The sequence below is a fragment of the Accipiter gentilis genome, chromosome 6, assembly GCF_929443795.1.
Source record: "Accipiter gentilis chromosome 6, bAccGen1.1, whole genome shotgun sequence".
NCBI classification, from domain to species: Eukaryota; Metazoa; Chordata; class Aves; order Accipitriformes; family Accipitridae; genus Astur; species Astur gentilis.
Window position 1 is genome coordinate 5,765,250 of NC_064885.1, and position 20,830 is coordinate 5,786,079.

General features: G+C 48.1%; 1 protein-coding gene across 2 annotated transcripts; it reads left to right on the top strand.

The window, feature by feature from the left end:
* The first annotated feature begins 1,466 nt into the window (after positions 1-1,466).
* On the top strand, positions 1,467-19,769 carry NUFIP2 (nuclear FMR1 interacting protein 2). Of its 2 annotated transcripts, XM_049802316.1 has the most exons (5): positions 1,467-1,782; positions 5,007-6,716; positions 14,686-14,718; positions 15,352-15,406; positions 15,698-19,769. In XM_049802316.1, the coding sequence occupies exons 1-4, from the start codon at positions 1,599-1,601 to the stop codon at positions 15,402-15,404; spliced, it is 1,980 nt and encodes a 659-aa protein (XP_049658273.1). In that variant the 5' UTR covers positions 1,467-1,598; the 3' UTR covers positions 15,405-15,406; positions 15,698-19,769. The 2 variants fall into 2 exon arrangements, with proteins under 2 accessions (XP_049658273.1, XP_049658271.1); XM_049802314.1 differs by having other exon boundaries at positions 1,468-1,782; positions 15,352-19,769.
* Positions 19,770-20,830: the final 1,061 nt, after the last annotated feature.

Below are 20,830 nucleotides of genomic sequence, written 5' to 3' on the forward strand. Positions count from 1 at the left end.
TCTTCCTCCCTGTTTGATGCGGTCCACACTGTATTTGGAGGCAATTAATCACGCCAGAGCAATGAATAACTCGGAGCAGGACTCTGCCTCCGACTCCAGCCTATCTGTGTCGATCTCGGGTCTCCCCATCCCTCTCTCTGCCCTTTTCCTACCCTCCTGATTAACTCCTGCCTCGGTTCCTCACTGCTCTGCATTCAAACCAAACCCCTTTGTCTCGTGCTATCCGTGGAGAACCCTTGGGTCTGTTTGCGCTCTGTCTTGGTATTGAGGAGGGAACGGGGAGCTGTTGGCCGGGAGAGGCAACCTGAGGGGAAAGTCCTGCTGGCCTTTTTTCCTCCTGCGGTGCAGCGTGCTCAGGCCTCGAGGCAGGCATTCAGCTCATTTTGCTGCCAAACACCTCACTGACCATGCCGCAGCAGGGATTATCGGAGGTTTGAAATGGTATGAAATCTGTTACGAGTTTTGCCAAGTTTCAGGTTGTTTCCCCCATCCATTCTCAGGCATTCCAGCCACCCGACTGTGATTTTTTTTCGTTGAGCACCGGTCAAGGTCTCCAGCGCTTCTCTCGGAAGCGGGCGGGGAGTATTGGTCGGAACCTGCTTTTCCCTCCCCAGAGCTGGCGCTGCGGACGTACCGCGTTCGGCCGAGAGCGGCCGGGCCGGGGCCGGGGCGCGCAGCGGACTCTGTCCCGGGCTGCGCTGCTGTCGGGCGGTCTGCGGGTGGAGCCCGGGAGCAGAGCGGGGCTCCGGCTCCTGCGGGAGCCTCTGCAGCTCAACCTCGGCGTCTTTCCGAGGCTGCTGCTCCCCAGTTCTCCGTGACTGCGGCCGGAAACCCGGCAGTTTACGGTGTTCCCGCTTGACGGCCCCCCTGACCGACTCCCCTCCAGTCAGCCCTCTCGGGTGCCGTTCCAGTGACCCCTGCCTCGGCAGCGGGGCGCGGTTTATCGCCTCGCTTACGGTACAAGCGAGGTCGTACCGCATCCCGAGCCGCCCTCCTCCTTCCCCGGTGACCCCGCAGCGAAACCCTGCCGGGGCCGCAGGCCGCTCCTCTCCCGAGGAGGCGAGGCTGCGGCGCCGGGTTACGAAACACCCCCCCTTTCTGTAGAAGCGAAGGCGCGGGGCTGCTCGCCAGGCTGCCAGGCCTGACTCAGCGGCGGGGGAAGGGGAAGGAGACGGCTTCGGCCTGGCCCCTTTTTCCGCCTCGACCGCCTTTGCACGGGGAGGGGGAAGCCCACCCGCCCCAAGGCGGCCCCGTCCTAACCGGCAGCGCGGCCTCACCTGCCGCTGCCCCCCCCGGGGAAGGAGGCGGCCAGGCGGGTCCCGGGCTGCCCCGCCACGGCCGGACCGGGCTAGCTTTACCCCCCCCCCCCCCCACTTCCCCGCACCAGCCTCGCCTCTCCACCGGGCGGCCGGCGCTTCCTTTTCCGCCGGGCGGCCGGGGCGGGGCGGGGGGCGGTCGCGGCGGCGCGGCTCGCTGATTGCAGGGCGGGCGCTGCCAGTCCGCCGCCGCCTCCCCCGCGCCAGCCGCGTCCCAGCGCCGGAGCCGCACGGCCCAGCAGCGAGCGCTCAGCCCGGCCCGGCCCCGCACAGCCACCCCCCATGGAGGAGCAGCCCCACCACCACCATCACCACCATTACTACTACTACGGCCACCACCACCACCACCACCCGCAGAGCGCCTACCTGCCGCCGCCCGACGGCCGAGCCCAGCCCAAGCCGCCGCTCCGACACGAGCACAAGCACGGCGGCCCGCAGCACCAGGAGGCGCCGAAGCGGAGAGCAGGTCGGGGCGGGCGGGCGAGCGGGCGGCGGCGGCGGGCCGGGGCCTGTGACCTTCGCGGGGCGGCGGCGGGGCCCTCCTTCTCCTCCTCCTCCTCCTCCGCCTCCTCCTCCCCCGGCCCGGCTGGAAGCTTCTCCGCCGCGCTGGGGCCGCTTCCTGTCCGCCATGTTGGGGCCGGCGCGGCTGCGGGAGCCGCGGGGCCCGCCGGCAACCGCCGCCGCCCGCCGGGCACGTGGGGCTGGGCCGCGCCGCCGCCCTGAGGGGCGCTGCCCCCCGCCCGGGCCGCGCCGAGCCGGGCCGGGGGAGGGGGGGGGGTGGGGGGGAGGAGCTGGTTAAAAATTGATGGGGGGCCCGGGGAGGGGGGGGGGGGGGGAAATTATAAAAAAATCAATGAGTCAGATAAGGCGGAGGGGCCCGGCCCCACCGGCGGGAGCGGCGCGGCCTGGTCTGGCCTGGCTGAGGCCCGGGGGGGGCCTTCGGCCGCCGCCTCCTCCTCCCCCCCGGCCGCCGCCCGTAGCCGGGGGGGCGCAGGGGCTGGGGCCGGGGCTGGTCGCTGCGGGCCGGCCGGGAGAGGGGCTGTGCTCGGCCGGCCGCGTACCGGCGCGCTGGCCGGGCGGCAGCGCCGCAGAGGCGGTGGCCGGGCAGCCCTGGGTACGGTGCGGCCGGGGGGGGGGGGGGGGGAAGGAATCGGAGCCCCCATCTCGCTCCCGGCGTGGAGCGGGGGGGCTGCCCGGCTGCTGTGTCTTAAAAAAAAATTAAAAAAAATAAAAAAAATATCCCATTTGGGGGCTTGTGTGGGTTCAAAGCAAGTGCGTGATTACAAGAGCAGCCAGAATGCCGCGTACGTTTATTTTTATTTTTTTATTTTTTTTTTCCCTTGGAATTTTCATTTACATAATCAGGCGGGAGATGGGAAGGGGCCTGGCTTGCATCAGGAGTAGGGTTGGTAGTGCCCCCGTGGACAGCCTCTGGACCTGATCAGGCATACGCTAAAATAAGTTACTGAGCAAAAATAAGTTGAGTAGTCATTTCACTGGTTGCAGGGTGCCCGGGGTTTTAATATGCCCTTATTCTGACACCCCTCCCTTTCCAGCTATGAAATGATTTGCGAGGTTACCAAATACTCTTCACCTGTTCACTTCCACATCCCCCCCCCCTTTTTTTTTTTCTTTTTTTTTTTTCTTCCCCTTCCTCCCCTAAATTTTGGTTGCTGCACCTCTGTGTCCAGGCCATGGCCAGCTGTGCCAAATGTTGATTTGGAGAAAACTCAGGCAGCTGAGTTGTGAATACTTGAAAATTGGAACTAGAAACTGCTGACACACTGACTTACTGAAACGGATTTTGTTCTTCATTTTGTTCTTTCTCTCCTCATCTGCGATGGTCTTATGACCGCTCTTATTGTTTTGTTTCATTAACAAGTGGTGTCAGGAGTCTTGAGTCATACAAGGTCAGCTATAACACGTTGCTCTTGAGAAGGCTTCCTCTGCATGTCATTCTGAAATACTTAATTTTTAGGCCTTGACTCAGCCGAGAATCCCATCCTATCAGTTTTCTCTGGGATGAAGTACTCATGGTTAATATTCTTAATAGCCTATTTGAAAGTTATAGTGGAAGTTGTGGTGGTTACAAATACTTGCGTGTAGTAAAATCCTTTTTGATCCCTTTCGGCAAACTCAGTTGTGGAATTTCTGTAAAGATTCCTACAAGGATTCTTGTGTTTCCCGACTTGCGCAGAACTTGAGCAGTTACATCTGCCAGACATCTGAGGCTCCAGGATGTGAGCGTAACAGTGATTTTTAGTATAGCAGTTAATTTCAACAATATCGGTAACAACAAAAACATTCTTTTTCAAGCTGGAGTTTTGCCCGCTCTCGTTCTTGGGGGACTCCGTGCACTGTGCTGACTTTGTGCCACCGTGGCTGCAGACGAAGCCTTAGGTGGGTCAGTTGTTTGCAGGAGATGTAAGGCTTTCCACCCTCGGGAAGGAGGACGCATGAGTCAGAGGAGGAGTGAGGCTAGCGTTCTTCCCGGAGGAGCGGGTCCAGTAGGAGGGAGTCCCTCTGCTCGCTCCACAGCTGGAGTGTATTTGTTGAGCTGGGTACAGCATGCTCTTCCCATCTCTCAGTGGGCCTTCGAGGCTTCTCTTGGGGCATTGTAGGCAGGGTCCTCAAAAGCAATGGGTCTCTGGCCAGAGATTTAAAAAAAAACAAACAAACAAACAAAATGTTGAGGAAGATGAGGTGGTTTGGTCTGGACCGTCCTGGGCTTCCAGCTTCAGTGGAATTGCACTTAAATTGCAGTCTTGCTTCACTTCAGAACCGTAAGGCCTAGAAATGAACTTGAGAAATAAAAAGGAAAGCTGAGTGTGCAGCATAACCTCAGGGTTTGATGAGTTGGAGCCCTCGGCAAGTGCTGTACTGCTCAGGTCTCGAGCTAGTGCTGGGTCTCCCAGAAACTCTGGGAGAAGTTTCTCAGTGGGCAGGAGGCCACTTGCCAGTGGTGGTGGAAGGGTGCTTGCAGGAATGCATTTCTTCCCAGTTTTATCACCTTTCCAAAGCTGAAGAGCCCATGTAGGGAGGTGTTAGTTACTATTTTGAAATGAAGTGAGGAAATGCAACTTCCAACTGGACTAGTGCATGTCCTTTTGGAAAATGGCTTTTTTTTTTTCCCCCCCCCCCCCTTCACTAGAGATGGTGTTTGGGAAGAGGGTTGGAAGGAGGGCTGTTGGTGTTGCAGTCCTGGGAGCTGAAGGAGATGATAGGAGTTGGCCCTCGTTCACAGTATGGATTCTGAATTTCAACAAATCTTGTAACAAAGGCAGCGGATCCCTCTGTCTTGAAGCATCCTGGGAATTAATTTTCTTTCCTCTGTGTGACCTGGAAATAATAGCTGATGAAATAGTTCTCCAGCTTGCCAGTGATCTTTAGTACAGTATATTTTCCTTACATAGTATCTGCATGTACTTTTGCTTTGTTTTGTTATCTGTACATCACAGTGTTGTATGTGAGAGTCGGTGGCAGCTGGTACTTTCTCCTTAACCCTTCTTGCTGTGGCTTCCAGCAAATAAGCATGTGCCTTTGTATGTCAGACACTAGATGTTTTCCTATTTTAAAATGTCTGCTTGAGGAAACTGGATATGTTTGGGACTGATTACAGCTTTCTGCAATCAGAAGTTTAACATTTCACATTCTAATTCTTGCCTTTTGTTGCTTTTGGCTTTCTTCTAGGCTATGGAGAGCTAAATGGTAACGCAGGAGAAAGAGAAGTGTCATTAAAGGGCCTGTGCTCTGATGAAACCACCACCCCAGGATCCAGGGTACCCAATGGCAGCCAGCAGCTCGTAGACACCAGCGTGACCCCAAAGCAGACTGTGAAGGCCAGTGCTTTGGGGAAGGCTGGAATCAAAACCAAGAACTTCATTCAGAAAAATAGCATGGACAAAAAGAATGAGAAGTCCTATGAAAATAAACTTAGAGAAAGCCAGTCCTCAGACAAGCCAGAAGGAGTGTCTATTCCAAATGGTGTGGTAACCAATAATTCTAGCTACATCACAAACGGCTACGTAGGCAAAGGGGCCGATAACGATGGTAGCGGCTCTGAGAGTGGATATACTACACCTAAAAAACGGAAAGGCAGGCGCAACAGTGCCAAGGGTTGTGAGAACTTGAATCTAGTACAGGACAAAATAATGCAACAGGAGGTCAGTGCACCAACCTTAAAACAGGAACTTGAGAGTTTCAAGCCTGATTATAGTGAACAAAAGGGGAACCGAATTGAAAATACTAAGCCTGTTTGGAAATATGAGGCTGGGGCTGGTGGAGCAGGCCGGGGAAAGCCTGGGCTTGGGGATGTACAGCGAAAAAACTCTGATGCCAAACCTGGGATTAGCAGCAAGAAGTTTGATGACCGGCCCAAAGGGAAACATGCCTCGTCAGCTACATCTAAAGAGGACTCATGGACCTTATTTAAACCACCCCCAGTTTTTCCAGTGGACAATAGCAGTGCTAAAATTGTTCCCAAAATAAGTTATGCAAGCAAAGTTAAAGAAAACCTCAACAAAGCAGCTCAAACCCCATCCACGTCGTCGTCGTCATCTTCGTCATCTGCCGGGGAAGCTCAGGCCCAAACATCAAGTCGACTGTCCCAAGTCCCCATGTCCGCTATGAAATCTGTGACTTCTGCTAGCTTCTCAAATGGGCCAATTCTAGCAGGGACTGATGGAAGTGTGTATTCTCCAGGGACCCAGCCACTGCTCTCAACTGCTGCTAGTACTGTACCATCAACCTCCTCTGAGTCAGTACCCCAGGACATGAGTACAACTTCAACAGCTCTCGAACAAAAGAAATCTAGCCTTTTTATCTACCCTTCAAATATGCAAACTGTGCTTCTGGGTACAGCGCAAGTCGATTTCCCGTCGCAGACGAGTCAGCAGAACCTGGGAGATATCTTCCAGAATCAGTGGGGCTTGTCTTTCATAAACGAGCCCAGCGCTGGACCCGAAACTGTTGTGGGGAAATCTGCGGATAATCAGTTAATGGAAGTGACATTTCAAGGGGAATATCCTGCCACTTTGGTTTCACAGTGTGCTGAAATCATTCCCTCAGGAACTGAACAACCTGTGTTTCCTAAGGCTTATGAGCTGGATAAACGGACTAGCCCTCAAATTCTTAGTGCTATTCTTAAGCCTGGGACTGCTGTTGAGGGTGGTGTCTTAGCTTTGGAGTCGCATCACACAGGTGACCTACAAAAGGCAGACACCGGTAGCCAAGGTGCTTTAGTGTTTCTTTCAAAAGACTATGAAATAGAGAATCCTCTGGCCTCTCCTACGAACAATTTGCTAGCCTCCGCCAAAGAACAGAGGTACCAGAGAGGCCTAGAAAGGAAAGATAGCTGGGGTTCTTTTGACCTGAGGGCTGCTATTATGTATCACACTAAAGGTAATGGCTTAACTTGCTGCCTTAGGGCATTCTCTCTTTTTTTCTTTTTCTTTTTTTAAATTTTATTTTTTCAAGTGCAATATGCTAACATGATATATTCCTTACAGCAATTTTGATTGTTTTAAAAATGAGCTTTTTGCTTGCATAGCTCTAATGGCAATAAGGATTTGCAAAGCTATTCAAATGGTTGTTTAATTAACGTTAAGAGGTATTTGTTGCCCTATTCCTGTGGGCAAGCGTAAGTGATGTTGATAGGGATGATACTTAGCTAGTGTGTTTTACATTTTAATTCGTGTGGAACGAGCAGGTCCTCCTAAGCTTCTTGGCAATGGAAGGAGTTAAATGTGTAGGTTCACCTGCTCTGTTCCAGCTTTACCAGGTGATATGCTGTCACTGAAAAGGCTTCATAGTCTGTACTCGCACGTCTACCACCAAAGTGTTGCGGCTTCTCCCCAGGCAGATCAGGCCATGAAATCATGGCTTTGAAGGAGGAAAAAAAATTATTCCTACGGCGTTTCATGGTGTGATCTAATTTATTTTTTTAAGCGAATCACGCACACGCACACACGCTTTTCCCCTGCCCTTCTTGAGTATTATGGCAATGGCAAGACAAATCTTTGCTTATCAATTCTTATATAAGCTGCAGATTGAATTCTCTCCTTGTCTTTGTAGGCCAAATCTTTCAAATGATTTTATTGCTTTCATGGAGTCCTTTGTAGTCCAGCTCCTTTTTTCCTGTTTTTTTGAGACTGAAATGATTCAAACCCAATAGAGACGCTTTAAACTGGGAATGAAGAGAGGGAAGCCTGTGGGATGGCTTGCTTTCTGCTTTATCCTCAGCCCCAGAAGCTCTGAGGTCTTGGGGCAGTTCTTGGCTTTTGGTCCCAGCTCGGCATTAACACGAGTGGTTGAGTGTTCCCTTTTGGCACGGTGTTACTTACCTACCCTTGATGAACACGGGCAGTTCCTTTTTTATTTGCCCCTGCTTCCCTCTCCCTGCATCCCCCTACCCTGAAGGGAAAAATGTGATCATCCATTTTTTGTTTACTGTTCCACATACATACATGGACAATGTGTTGCTCCCCTCTGCAGAGGGGTTGGTATTGGCAAATTTGCTGTGTTTTGACCTACTGCAAAGTTCTTAAATTACCTGTTCACAAACTCTCTGTCTAGCATAGATGCCTTCCTTTAGTAATAGCAAGCCCAGTCATTTAAAAATAATAACTCCAAATATTTTCTCCAGGTCATCTTACTCTCATGATGTTAACATTTTAAGCTCTAGTATTCTTGAGAACAGTGTTCATCTGTTGATTTTATCTGGGTCCTCTACCCTCTGCTCAGTTTATTCCAGTATTAAAGCAAGCTTTCCATTCTCATTTCTTGTGTCTGCCTGCAGGCTAAATCCCAGTTTCCCATCAGAAAATGGGGGTACTGGAAAGTATAGCGTGGTGTAAAAGGGAAGTCCTAGGCAATCCTTTTCTTAAGTTTGCAGATTTTCCCAACGCATAAGTTTGTCTCTTTTTGTTTTTGTCAGCCTGAACTTTCTTGTAGAAAAGCAGCTCTGTGCAGCCTCAGCAAGACTCATCAGCTCTCCCTTTTCTCACTAGCTGTGTGAAAGACAGACCCCAGTAAAACAATAGTAACAACAGGAAAATAAAGAACACTCCCTTCCCATGTCCTCTTAAGGAGGTGTTAACTTCAAAGTCTGGCTGCGTTTAGTTCTTCTAAACACAGGAGTTAATTCCATTCAATGGCAAGAATGGACACCTAAAGCACTCCTTAAAATACTGATTTCTGCTCTTTCCATACTTCTGCATGTGAATGGTCTTGCTTTGAGCATCCAGAGCAAGCTCCCTTGTGATGCCCTGGGGAAACAGGTTCCTGCCCCACTGCTCCTCTGTGCCGATTTATTTTTCAAGCTCTATCTGTGCCAACTAACTGTTAGTTAGAGGTAAAAGATAATGGATGTTTCTAATGGGTGTTGCAGTGGTAGAGGTGCTCCACAGCTTGAGCTTGTCTTTCTCCCACTTAGTCTTCAGATGCTATTGCTGGTTTACAGAGCAGGAGATCAGTCCAGGTCTTAGTACAGACTTCTGTGATGACGTTGGGTGTTGCATTTCTGTGCGTGTTCGAGTCTGTTGGGGTGAGTTGGGTTGAGGGGTATTGGGAGGAATGGTGCCTTCCTCGGCCCCATGCAGGTGGAAAACGCTGTCCTCTCCCCATAGCTGTGAGCCTGCAGCCAGAGCCCCACGGGTGAGCTCCCGTGGCACAGTGTGCTGCAAAACATCTAGAAAATGGAGCTGCCAGGGTGTTTTTGCAGGACAGCAGTGCGAGGGTTAATTCCCACACCATTCTCTCCGTTTATCTTGGGCTGTTCTCCTGAGGTCCTACTCCTAGCCGACCAGTTCCTCTGCAATAGGAAAGGAACAATTTCACTTGCTTATTTTTCACAAGCTGCCTTCCCCTCCTCCCCGCTCGGGAGAGCGTTTGGGTTTGCCTGGGCTGGTATTAGGGTGTCCCGGGCAGTTGGATCCTCAGATTGTTTGGTTTTGATTTCGAGAGGAGGGTGAACTCCTCCCTCTTCAGATTGATCTGTTTGTTTTTGAGCAAAGTCTCGATAGTTTGATCTTCGAATCTGCCCTGCCTCTGGGGTTATGGACACAAAGAGAAACAATTGTGGGGCAAGGACAGGGGTGAGCATGGAGCACTGGTGGGGTCCTGGTGCGTTCCCTACCTTGAGCTCCCCCTGTAGTTCAGTGCAAGCTACCTGTGGTGCGAGGATGAAGCTTTGGGTATTGCAGTGAGGAATGGGCTCTAGCATGAGTGGTTGCAGTGCTTCGACCTGTCTGTCACAAGCTTGCACCCTTTTTTGCACTGTTTTCTGTAGCCGTGATCAGGTTATTTGGATCCTCAACTTGGACTGTAAATAGGCTGTGGGAAAGCCTCCAGCTTACTCAGTAGCTTTGTTCCAGCAAACCAGGCTTTCCAGTGCGTGGTTTGTCCAGTGACTGCAAAGGGTGTTATAGGTTGTAATTGCTTCACAGCTTTCCTGGGAAAGCATGGATGGAGGAGGTAACGCGCAGGGTGTGCTGGCTCTGGTACAGTAATCCTCTTTAAACCACCACAGCACCCTGCGTGCTGGCAAGGCTGTGCTGGGGTGTAAGGCTGGGTGGCTGCAGAGCAGAGTGAGGTCTTGGTGGAGGAAGCTGTGCTCGTTTGCATGTGCCCAGATTGCTATTTCCCCAGAAGTCAGGGTACTGGGAATGTGCTGGCAAGGCTGATGATGCACCCTCTTGTTCCTCCCTTCGATACTCTTTGTGCTGGTTTGCTCTGTGCCTTGCTTTTTTTTTTTTTTTTTTTTTTTTTAAAGGGTAGAAAGACTCTCTTGGATCATCTGATCTGCTTGACTGTAAAACACGATCCTTCAACGTGGCTGCTTTCATTGACAGCGCGTGCCACTCGGTGTTTGTGACAGTGCCTTGAAATACTCGCAGGTGACATACCTGATTAGCAAGGTAGATCTGATGTAGTCGAGCACTGGTGGGCCTACTCTTTATGTGGTTGGAGGCAGGGGCCGTAGCTTAGTATGGGAGGCTGGAAGGACCAGGAAGAGGCGACAATCTCACTTAGAGACATCTGTCCCTATCACTTAAAACTGAACCTCTGCTTCAGTGTGGCATTGCCAAAATCCTCATTTTTTTGAGGTAAGACTGGTCCTCACAGATTTTTTTTGGTCCTTCAAAAGAGGAGGCTGGGTGTATCTTGGCTCTACTTCGGTGGAAATCAGTATCTTCTTACTGCTTTAGTCCTCCTTTTAAAGACAGCTGGATGAAACATTTCATATCGGAATAATTCCATCGTGTTTGGGCAGTTGCAGTCTTCCAGGCCAGGTTTTCTGTCACTTACACTGGGCTCTATATGGCAAGCTTTGTGGTGGGAAGCTCAGTAGTTTGCTTGTCCTTAGCTAAAAAACAAATAATCGAGGTCTCCAGTTCGGCTGCACAGTAGCAAAGACCACATAGGTGGAGGAGAGGAAACTGCAGTGTTTTCTTCTTCTGTCTTGCCCCTAAGTTTCTGCCTGTGCTGCTGCTTTGTTCCTTCTCAGCATCTCGGTTGCGCCAGTATCTCCGCTTGCGTGAAGAAGCAGAAGAGCAGCATGGAAAATAGAGCAAGGCAGCGTGGGCCAGCCAGGAGTGGCATTCGCTGGAATGGTGAACTGGGTCAGAAGAAATAGCAGAGCTGTAAATTCAGCAATTTTCATCCTTTACATTAGGAGAGGAAAAAAAAAAAAGCCTTGGTTTCCCATCCCCCGTGGTGGGAAGGGGTTAGATCTCAGTCTGTTGCTTATGGTCTTGTGAGGCAAAAGCTGATTTAATTCTCTTTCCAGTTGTCAGGATGAGTACAGCATATTTGGTACAGCGGTAGGTTTCCACAGCATTGAATTTTTAGTCTTTGCTTTGTTTCTGGGGCAATTCCCTAACTTAATCGTTGTGTCCTGCAGTTAGAAGCAGAAAAATCAGATGAGGATGGTCCCTCTTTGTTACCTTTTTTTTTTTTTTTTTTAGCACTTCATTTTAGGGACAATTGTCAGTTTATGTGTTAGATTTATTAGAACAAAGAACTAGGACTGTGGCATTGTGCAGACACTTCTGCTTGCAGGGGCAGCCTCTCTAGCAAGGAAAATGTGTGTAAAAGTGCCTGTCCTAACAAGTTATCACAGAAAGACTTTTTTTTCCCCTCCAAGGTTATGTACCAGTCCTGCTATAAAGTTTATTGACCTATGAGGAATCTCAGCACAATTCACCAGTGTTCCTGACATCAAAGCCTTCCTCCACTGACCCTTTGTTTCGATGACAGTCCCCAGAAAAAAATGGTTTCTCTCCCTAGAGCTCGTTAGGTGGATGCGGCTGGGGCTGTTTGCCCCAGGCAGTTCCTCAGCAAACGGTGAGCCAGAGGGCTGTGGAGAGGCTGGCTAATTGTAAAAAATTCTGGAAAACCTGAGGTTGGAAGGGGCATGGGAGGTGACCTAGTTCTGCCCCTGGCTCGGAGCAGGGCTGGCTTTGACTCCGGGTTGTGCAAGGGTTTTTTGATGGCATTTTCTCCAGCTGGGTTGGAGTCCGCTGAGAAGGAAGCATGCCATTTCCCTGGCCACGTATCCTGTTTTGGGAATGGTGGCTCCTGTCTGTTGTCAGGTCTTGACCACCTTCTGCTTTGGAAAAAGGCAGTACTGTGTTTTGGGTCAGTATCTGAGAGAGGTGGACTCAGACTAATGGTGAAGATACCCCTTTTCCCATGCAGGGGTGAGCAATTGTAAAAATCCTTGCTTGAGCTCGCCCTGGATGCTTTATCTAGGGGAAACGGGCTCAGGAAAAGAGTTCCTTGAGCCCAAGGAAGGAGGGCTGAAAGCAGCCTTGGGGCCTCTTACATGACCAGCTCGTGGGGGCTGCCTTTTCTTCCAGCCTGCATCCCTGTGCTTACTGCTCCAGTTAGCTGGAGCCAGGCGTTAACGCAGCAGTGGCTCTGCTGAGCTGCCTGTCCACCAGGTTGGTAACTGAGGTCTGTCCAACCACTGTTACAGTGGTCATGGCGCTTGTCACAGCACCTTGTGATGGTCATAGGTGACCGCAGCCCTTAACTGATCCAGAACTGGGAGGTAAACTCACTCTAATAATATTACCCAGTAAAGCAGAATAAATCGCAAAATTCCATCTTAAGATTGAAGGCAAACCTTTCTTTTCCTAGTTTTGTGTTGCAGTTAGCCCAAGACTTATTTTTTGTTTTCCTCTGTGAAGTTGTTTCAGTTGGTAAATGCGCTTAACCTGTGCTATCCCATATCCATGTGCTGCTGGCCAGGTAGAGGGGAGGACCTTGCTCTTGCTCTTCTGATGGCAGACGATATTCAGTAACAACAGATATCGTATCCAGTTTACTGATGGTCTTTATTTTTGTAGCTTTGTCAGGCTGCGCATCTGCCAGCCAACGTGTCCAGGTGTTTGGGATTTACAGGACACTTAACACCACCTTCTCTCCTACCCCTCTTTCTGAAGGAGAAGGAAGATTGAAGTCTGAAAAGGTTGGGAAGTTTGGGTGTTGGTTTGTTAGTTTTTCTAAAACAGAATTTTGACAACTTAAATTTTTTGGTGTGTTTTTGATACTATCTCACTGTCTGTCTTATTGCCAGGCACATCTTAATACAAGCAGTTCAGATTCTTGTGGTGTCCAGTGAAGTTAGGATCAAATGGAAGTGCAAAAGAAAGCATGATCTTTTGCGTGGAGATAGAGTAGCGGGCAGCGCTTTAGCCCCTGCCTTGTATTTGATGCTCAAACATTGCTCTAATGTGAAGGAACCAACAGCTTCAGAGTAGTTTTCTGTCCCCTGCCTTTGAGGAAAGCTGTTAAAATAGGTGGTGTTCTTCAGCTGTTGGGAAATGATGCATCTAACTTAACTGAATGGAAAACTAGCTCTGCTGGAGGTAATTTTAGTAGCTGGTTCGTTTTACTTCTGGGGAATCTGCATCTGGCAGATGAGGGAGGTAGTCCCTTGCTAGGTTGCTTATATCCCTGGGGGTGTTAGAATCTGGTTACTATTCCCAAAGCACTTAGGGTTCCCCCGATGAAAGTGCCAAGTATTGCTGTTATTATTGTGACGCAAAAATAACAGACCTCGTAAAATTTTGTCAGGGCCTTCCTTACAAAAGACTTAATTGTGCAGAGAGGGCTGGCAATATTTATTTGCATGCAATTTCCTGCCCCAGGGAGCTTGAGACTGTAGCAGACAAAGGACAGATGAAGGGTTGGAGAAGGGATGCGAACATGCAAGCGATTGATCGAGGTGACACTTGGCACACATCATGCTGAGGCCATGAGTTTTGTAGGGTTTTTTTCTTCTTCCTTTCCCATGCCTGTTAGTTTACTTATTGCCTTGTTTTGTGCTTTACTGCACATACCGTGCGGCTTAATCCATTGCCATTCTCTGTTCCTAGCCCCTGCCGAGGTCTAGTCACCCTCCTTTCTGGCAGAAGGGAGACTTGAAAGGTTGTTCTTGCAGGTTGTGTTCCTACTAAATGTTCCTTTTCTATAATTTTGTCTCTTAAACTTGGGCACAGAGTACAGTTAGTGTCTTTATTCTAGCTCACAAAATTCCAACTTGATAGTGGCTAAATGGTAGTTATTTTAAATAGGTCTCTAAAGATGTGACTTAATTTGGGGGATATCTTAAAGGGAAGAGCATTCTGTTTCTTAATGTGAATAAAAAGAGCATTTAACTTTGCTGTTATTTCTTAGGTAAACAAAAGCATGTGCTCTTTCAGCGAGAGTTGGGGAGGGTTTGTTTGTCTTTAGCCCACAAGTGTGTTGTAGAAGTAAATTGGGGAAAGCAAGCCAAGCAGGCAGCCGGATGTCTCGAGCATCACACCTTGTTCTCAGATGATATGTTGGCAGCAGTTTTGCAGTGATGTTAGAAGAGTAATCTTTGCATGGTGTGCTTCAGCAGATGGATGCATGCTGTGAACCATGAGAAACTCGCTTTGTCCAGCGGTTCTGATTTCACACACGCTAAGCGTCAACTCGTAAAAATCATCTCTCCAGGCTACTTGTTGAGGCTGTAATGTGTGAAGCAGTGTTGGAGTCGGAGTAGCAAAGCCTGGAGTTAGACTGTGATTTGTAGGTGTGGAGAATGGCGATGACATTTCTGATGCTCGGTTTGGCCATCTGACCCTTAAGACCATGTTACAGCCATCTCACTGCCTTTCATTGCTGGATAATTCATGTCAAATTCATGCAGCCCTGTGGGCTGGGTTGGGGCTGCGCTGCTGGGCTGGATGGGATTGGCTTTGTCTGAAAGCCTCAGCACAACGGCAGCGATGTCCTGCCATGCTTGGAAAATTAAAGCATGTTTGGAGTTGTCTCTAATGGCAGCATCAATCTGCATAATAATAATAATAATGGTCTTCTCATTTTTCCTCCACAGAAATGGAATCGGTTTGGAATTTGCAGAAGCAAGGTAAGGATATTGGAAAGAATAAATAAACCAAATTGCTCTGTCCTGGTCTGTCTGTTGGGATGGGTGATGAGAGTGGATTGTCTCGGTGTCCAGGGATGCCTGGGTTTAGTTCTTCAGTGCCTACTGTTTGTAGTCTGGGTTTATCTGTGTTTTGGATCGCTAGAAGTCAGGACAGTAAGCTTTACTGTAATGGCGGGGTGTTCAGAGAGAAGCAGAGTCTCTAAGAGAGCAATAAAACCAGCGTCAAACTAGATTTAATGAGTCTTTCCCCTACGTGTATACAAAATTGCTTTCCATTTCTGGTGTTGGGTGTCACACCCAAGAATTAAGTTGTAAATTCTGGTGCATCCCCACACTTCACCTGTGAAGATGTTCCGTGTTAGCTTGTGGGGAGAGCGGGTACGTGGAGACTCGTGTGCTGCTGCCCCGGGGTGTAACGTGGGGAGCAGGGACTGCTCCGCTAGAGTCAGCCAGGGCTCCTGAGGCCATTTGCAGGAGGTGGTGTCGCTGGGGGTCCTAAGGAAAAAGTTCGTTAGCGGCTGAGTACCTTGCAGATAGATCTCTTGCGACTGTCTTCAGCCACAGGTCCTGAAAGCAGCTTGTCGAAAACTTAGGATTTTGCTTTCTTTCCAGATCCCAAAAGGATAATCACTTACGATGAAGCCATGGATCGCCCGGATCAATGAAGGTAGCAAGACGAGACTGCCTGTTATAACCTTTCTGCAGCATTTGTGCTGTTCGTGGGGGACAAAAGGCTTTTATGCTCCTTCTAAATCTTCAGTGCAGCAGAGGAACCATAACTAGAATCACAGGATAATATATACAAATATATATATAGTTATTTAAAAATGGCAACTGAAAGTAATTAGACTTCTTAAGGAATCTGAAAATTTATTTCAACGAGACTACACACGTGATTATTTAATCTCCGGTACTGAATAGATTTTTTTTCGTTTTTTTGTTTTGTTTTTGTTTAAAGAGTGAATGCAAGTGATTAACGAATACAGACTCAATTTACAAGCCCGGTTCTAAAGTTCCTGCTGTCGTCTACATGGGCAACAGCAACCCACTGGAGAGGCATTTCCACTTGACAAGGTTTCTGTTTCTTGTTCTGTGACTGTAGTGACACACTAATCACAGGGAAATCAGGATGATTCACCATCCTTCCATCTCCCCTTTCCCTTCCACCTTCCCTATTTGTTTTTTGGGGGTTTTTTTTCTGTTCTGTTTTCCACTGAATTCTGGAGAAACGCCTTGAAGTTTGCAGAGTTTCTTTTTTTTTTTCCAGAGAATTATAATCCGCATGTTTTGCCAGGAGTAAAGCAGCAATCCTATGCTGGGGATGTTGTCTTAAAGCATCATTCTTCTGGGGGAAAGATGGTAATACTGCAGTTCTAGGATGCATGGTGAAGTCACACAGTTGACCTGGCTCCGGTTACATGTTGGACTATTGCAACTGAAGAGTTATTTCATTTTAAAAGACAACATGCAAAAATAAGCAATCTGTTTAGGCATTTAATATGGAGAAAAAGAAAAAAAAACAACAAAAAAAACACTGTTCCCACAGTTTAATGCCATTGTATTACTGGGAGCAAAAAAAAAAAAAGAAAAAAAAAAAAAGAGTATCTTCTGCTTTCAACTGTAGGTGCTTCATATTTGCTCTGTCTGTCTCCTAACACTAAATGTGCCGGATTTTTTTCCCATTTTCATTGGAAAACTGAAGAGGAATTGAGTTCTGCTAACTTTCACCCTTCTTGAATTATTTTTTTCTCTTAAAAAAAAATTTTTTTCAAAAGAAAAAAAAAAGGAAAAAAGAAAAGGAAAAAAAAAAAAAAGAAAAAATGGGAATTTGAATCCTTTTCAATTTGTCCATAGAATGCCAATGGCTGGGCTTCCCGCACCTGCCCATTGGAAATGCTCTTTTATATTTTAATGCAGTCTGTGTATTTCCGGGCTCTGCTTCTAATTATCTCTTAATAAAAATATATTTTATTACAAAAATGGAGGGCTTAGGAATGAAAATAAAAATTTAAAAATAAAAAAAAAAAATCCCAAGGAAAGGAAAGCTTCCTAGCAGTGGTAGAGAAGGCTGAGCAGACTGCAGGCTCCAGCTGTGTAACCCGCTCTGTCCCATTGCAGCTTGTTTAGCATGTCCAAATCATCTTGGGGTTGGGTAGTTTTTCTGGGTTTTTTAAAAGGTGGAAAGTTCACAGGGTCCAGTGCAAGAGCGAGCAATGAGTGAAGCAAAAATGGGTTTTCTGACCTACCCAAGTTCCATACGTACCCAATGCTCATCGTGGGTGTTTGTGGCCAAATATTGGCTCATGTATGTCTGGGTATCAAGGTCAGCAGCAGCTGGAGTTTCCTAAAATTTGACTGGATCCTATGGGGCATTACAGGAAGCGGATAAGCCCAAAACTTTTGCCTACCCCTTGTGCTTAGATTTATCCACTTTTTTCTTTTCTTTTGTTTTGTTTTTTTTGTTTTGTTTTGTTTTTGTTAACTAGGAGTATGTAGCATGCGTTTTTTAATTGTTTTTATTCTTTTAATAAGATTGTTCCTGAATGAGACGCTTAGGTTCATGGTGGGACAATGAAACTTAATTCTGTACCTTTTGTAAGATTACTAGCTTTCTGCCACGCTTAGTTTTAAAAGTTTGACTATGGATTGCCTACTCCATTTTATGTATAAAATACTATATAGTATAATACCGTAGTGTAATACTATATAGTAATCATGTGTTGTATCAGTCCAGGTTCAGAAATGTGTGGTTGGCCAGTCGCAAATAGTTCTGTTTCACCTATAAACTGTACCAGCTTTACAGGTGTGTGTAACTTTCAGATGTATAACATGTTTACAGATGTGTCCGACATCTAGTCCTCTGACGTTCCTATTTTTAATTCTGTTGAGTCTCCCAACTGCTTGCCAAAAGTCGGAATCGCCTCCAGCTCTGCTGTGGAAGAGCTGGGGTGTTCCTGAGCTTTAAAGTGTTGAACAAACTGGATGGTGGGACTGGGAAAATTAAGGTGGAAGAAATGGGTTTTTTTTGTGTTTTTTTTTTTTTTTAATTATTTTCAAAAAGTTGAAGGCTAATAGCAAAGTTTCCAGTTTGTTTTACTGGCTTTAAGGCTCTGCTGTGTATTTATTTGCCTTGTGTAGTCACTTGTCGCCTTAAGGGCTGGGTTCCATTAAAAAAAAAAAAAAAAAAAAAAAAGAGAAAAAAAAAAGAAAAAAAAAAAAAGACAAAAACAAACCCTGTTTTGCTTACCTGGGGTCTGCGCTGTCCTGGTACCCCCGCCCCCAGATCCACTCTTGGGGCTGGCACGATGCAGAAGCGGAACAGCAATAACCCATGCTGAATCTGACCCTGCGCGTTTAGAGAGATCCGAGTCTTGCTGAATATTTGAGGATGCTCATCTTGGCCTAGTCCAGTCTATCTTCTAAATAGCGAAAGAAGTGCTGAAAGAAACACGGTTCAAGTGATGGGTTGGGTTGGTTTTTTTCCCCGATGTTCATCCCTGCTGCTTTGCCTCGCTGCGCATGGTCCCTTGCCGGCAGGACCCATCCAGAAACACCCTCTGCAGCTTCTCTGCTGTATTTCTGACCATCCTGTCTTCAAATGTCTGTCTGTCTGTCTCCATGAGCTCCACGGCGTGTGCTCAGCGCTGAGCGGTTAGGAAATTCTCTCTCTGAGCTCCTGTAGTTCCAGCTCACTGGTGCAGGCGGTATTTCTGGGATAGACTATTGCCTAGAGCCAGGCAGGACCGTGGAAGAAACTTCCTCATGCTGTCGTGTAACTCGCCCTGTCGCTGTTTGCAGTCCTCCCGAAGTCCTCACACAATTCTTTACTGAGCACTTATTAAAAATTAAGATTTAATCTGTTTTCTGATTATTTTTTGTGTAAACTTATAAAAAAAAAAAAGAAAAAAAAAAGGAAAAAAACCTGAAATTGAGCTGTGACTAATTTAGCACATTTAAATAATGCTAAGGTGTTACTGATAAGTCTCATGTTTTGTTTTGTTTTTGTTTGACTCAGAGTATTAGTACTGTAGCATAAACCAAATACAGCCCGGGAAGGGGTGCAGCCGCCTTCTCTCCCGGGTCTGCACCCAAGGGTGTCTGTGCGTGCGGGGGGGTGGGGTGGGGGGCATCTTACTTGTGTAAGGAGAGCGAGCGTGTATTTATTTGTGCCATTGTTTTCATTACACTGAGTAAAGTAAGTTTTAAAACAAAACCCCTTAAATATGTGTAGTATCAGAAGGTGGCACTAAGGGTGAGATCATGACCTATTTTTTTATTAGCTCTGAAGATACTAATTCAGGTTAAGGCTTCTCTCCCATTTCTCTTCCCGTCGTGGGTCCGACGAGTCCCTTTCCTCCGGTTCCCTTGCCGAGGCTGTCTGTTGGAGTAAGGATTCCTGCACAAGCAGGGGCTGTCTCCTTTCTCCTCTGGTCTTTCCCCACCGCTCCTCTGCCGGCAGGTCCTGTCGGGTGTCTCTTGTCCAGGACCTCGCGTAACGGAGGCTGGAGTGCGTACCGCCGGCCAGATCCAGCACGGGATCTGCTTTCTCTTTGGTGGATCAGGGAGTGTTCGTCCGTTCCAAGAGATGATTTAAAAGCTGCTCCGTGCTCCCGTCTCTGGTGAGAGTGGTTTGGGGACCTTCAGCCTTTCCGCTCCCTCTCATTCCACCTGTCTGGTGGTTTGGCAATGCGATGGCTTTCAAGGTTTGGTTGGAGTTTGGTTTTGGTTTAAACCCACCTTGGTCATCCATGAAACCCGTTTTCGTTGTTAGAAATCTCTCGTCTCTTTGACAACGTGGGTAGCTCCAGGGCGTGGATTCTGTCGCTAACCCACTTCAAACCGTTGCCCTTTCTGAACTGTAAATCCCGCTGTTTGCCTTTCATAGCTGCTGTGAACTTCTTTGAAATGTGGGAAAAAAACCCCAAATCTCATTAGATTGCGAGTATGCCAGCTATTTGGCGGCTGGGAGCGGGTGACGGGGGTGAACCAGCTAGCTAAATCGAAAGGAAAATCGCTTCCTGCTTGGGGGGGGGGGGAAGAGATGGAAGTGGTCCTCTCAGTTGCATGTGTAATTAGTGCTTTTCACCTTCAAGACAGTGTTACCATAGTATGATAGAATCCTTTCCAGAAATGGCCGGTGGGTGACCTCAGGGACATCTGGGAGTGATGGCATTCACAGACGTGTTTCGGAACTGCTGGTAGTTTTCCTGCGCGTTCAGTTTTTGCTCTTGATTCGGCGTTTTCAGTAAACTGCTATGGTGTCTGAAGCTTTCAGGAGTCTCGTCCCTAGAAGGTTTTTCTGTACGTACGTCCGTAGTGATTTGTTTTCCTTACAGAGGCTGTTTACAAGGGAGATGGTCGAGGTCAGGAGGGGAGAGAACAAGGCTACACCTAATTTAAAGCTGCTACACATTTTCACACCGGTGCGTAAGGCAGGAGGAGGGCTGGGGCTGGAGGAGCGCTAGCATGGTGGAGTAGCCGAAGAAGCCAGAGTAACGCTAGCTTTGGCCATCGCAAGAGCATTTTTTTCCATGCGAAAAGGCCCTAGCGCAAGCAGTTGAGAAGCAGGAACCTGGGCTGGCGCGAAGGAGCAGAAGATCTTGGTCTGCACTGCCGGACGCGCTGCCTTCCAGAGATTACAGAGCTTTAGACATTTGCACAATATGTGTTACACCACAGGGTAAGGCTGGCTTCCTTGTATCCTGCTCGAGATCCTCAAAAGTGGCATCGCTCAGCAGCACGACACCGAAGCAGTGGACGTCTGGGGAGGTACAAGAGAGCTCCGCAGTGGCCTTGTGTTTGGGGCACGAGACCCTCGGAGGCACGCTGCTGGGGGTGTCGGGCTGTTCTCTGTCTGGGGACAGGAGCAAAAATCATACCTGTGCTTTCACCAGGGGATGCTGAGCTGTATTTATCTTGACTGTTAATCGGAAAGCTTCATATAATGTGTCCAGAGCTCTAAAGCCATTTTGTAAGATAGCAGTATCCCTTTTCTACAGCCTTATTGATGAGTAGAGTATCTTTAAAAAGAAGAAGAAAAAAAAATAGTTCATTTCTTTCTGTGGTATGAAACTTGTGTACTGCAAACATA

Coding starts and splice junctions, on each gene's coding strand:
- NUFIP2 (XM_049802316.1), top strand. CDS start 1,599: ATGGAGGAGCAGCCCCACCACCACCATCACCACCATTACTACTACTAC. Junction 1,783..5,006: donor GGCGCCGAAGCGGAGAGCAG/GTCGGGGCGGGC, acceptor GCTTTCTTCTAG/GCTATGGAGAGCTAAATGGT. Junction 14,719..15,351: donor TTGGAATTTGCAGAAGCAAG/GTAAGGATATTG, acceptor CTTTCTTTCCAG/ATCCCAAAAGGATAATCACT.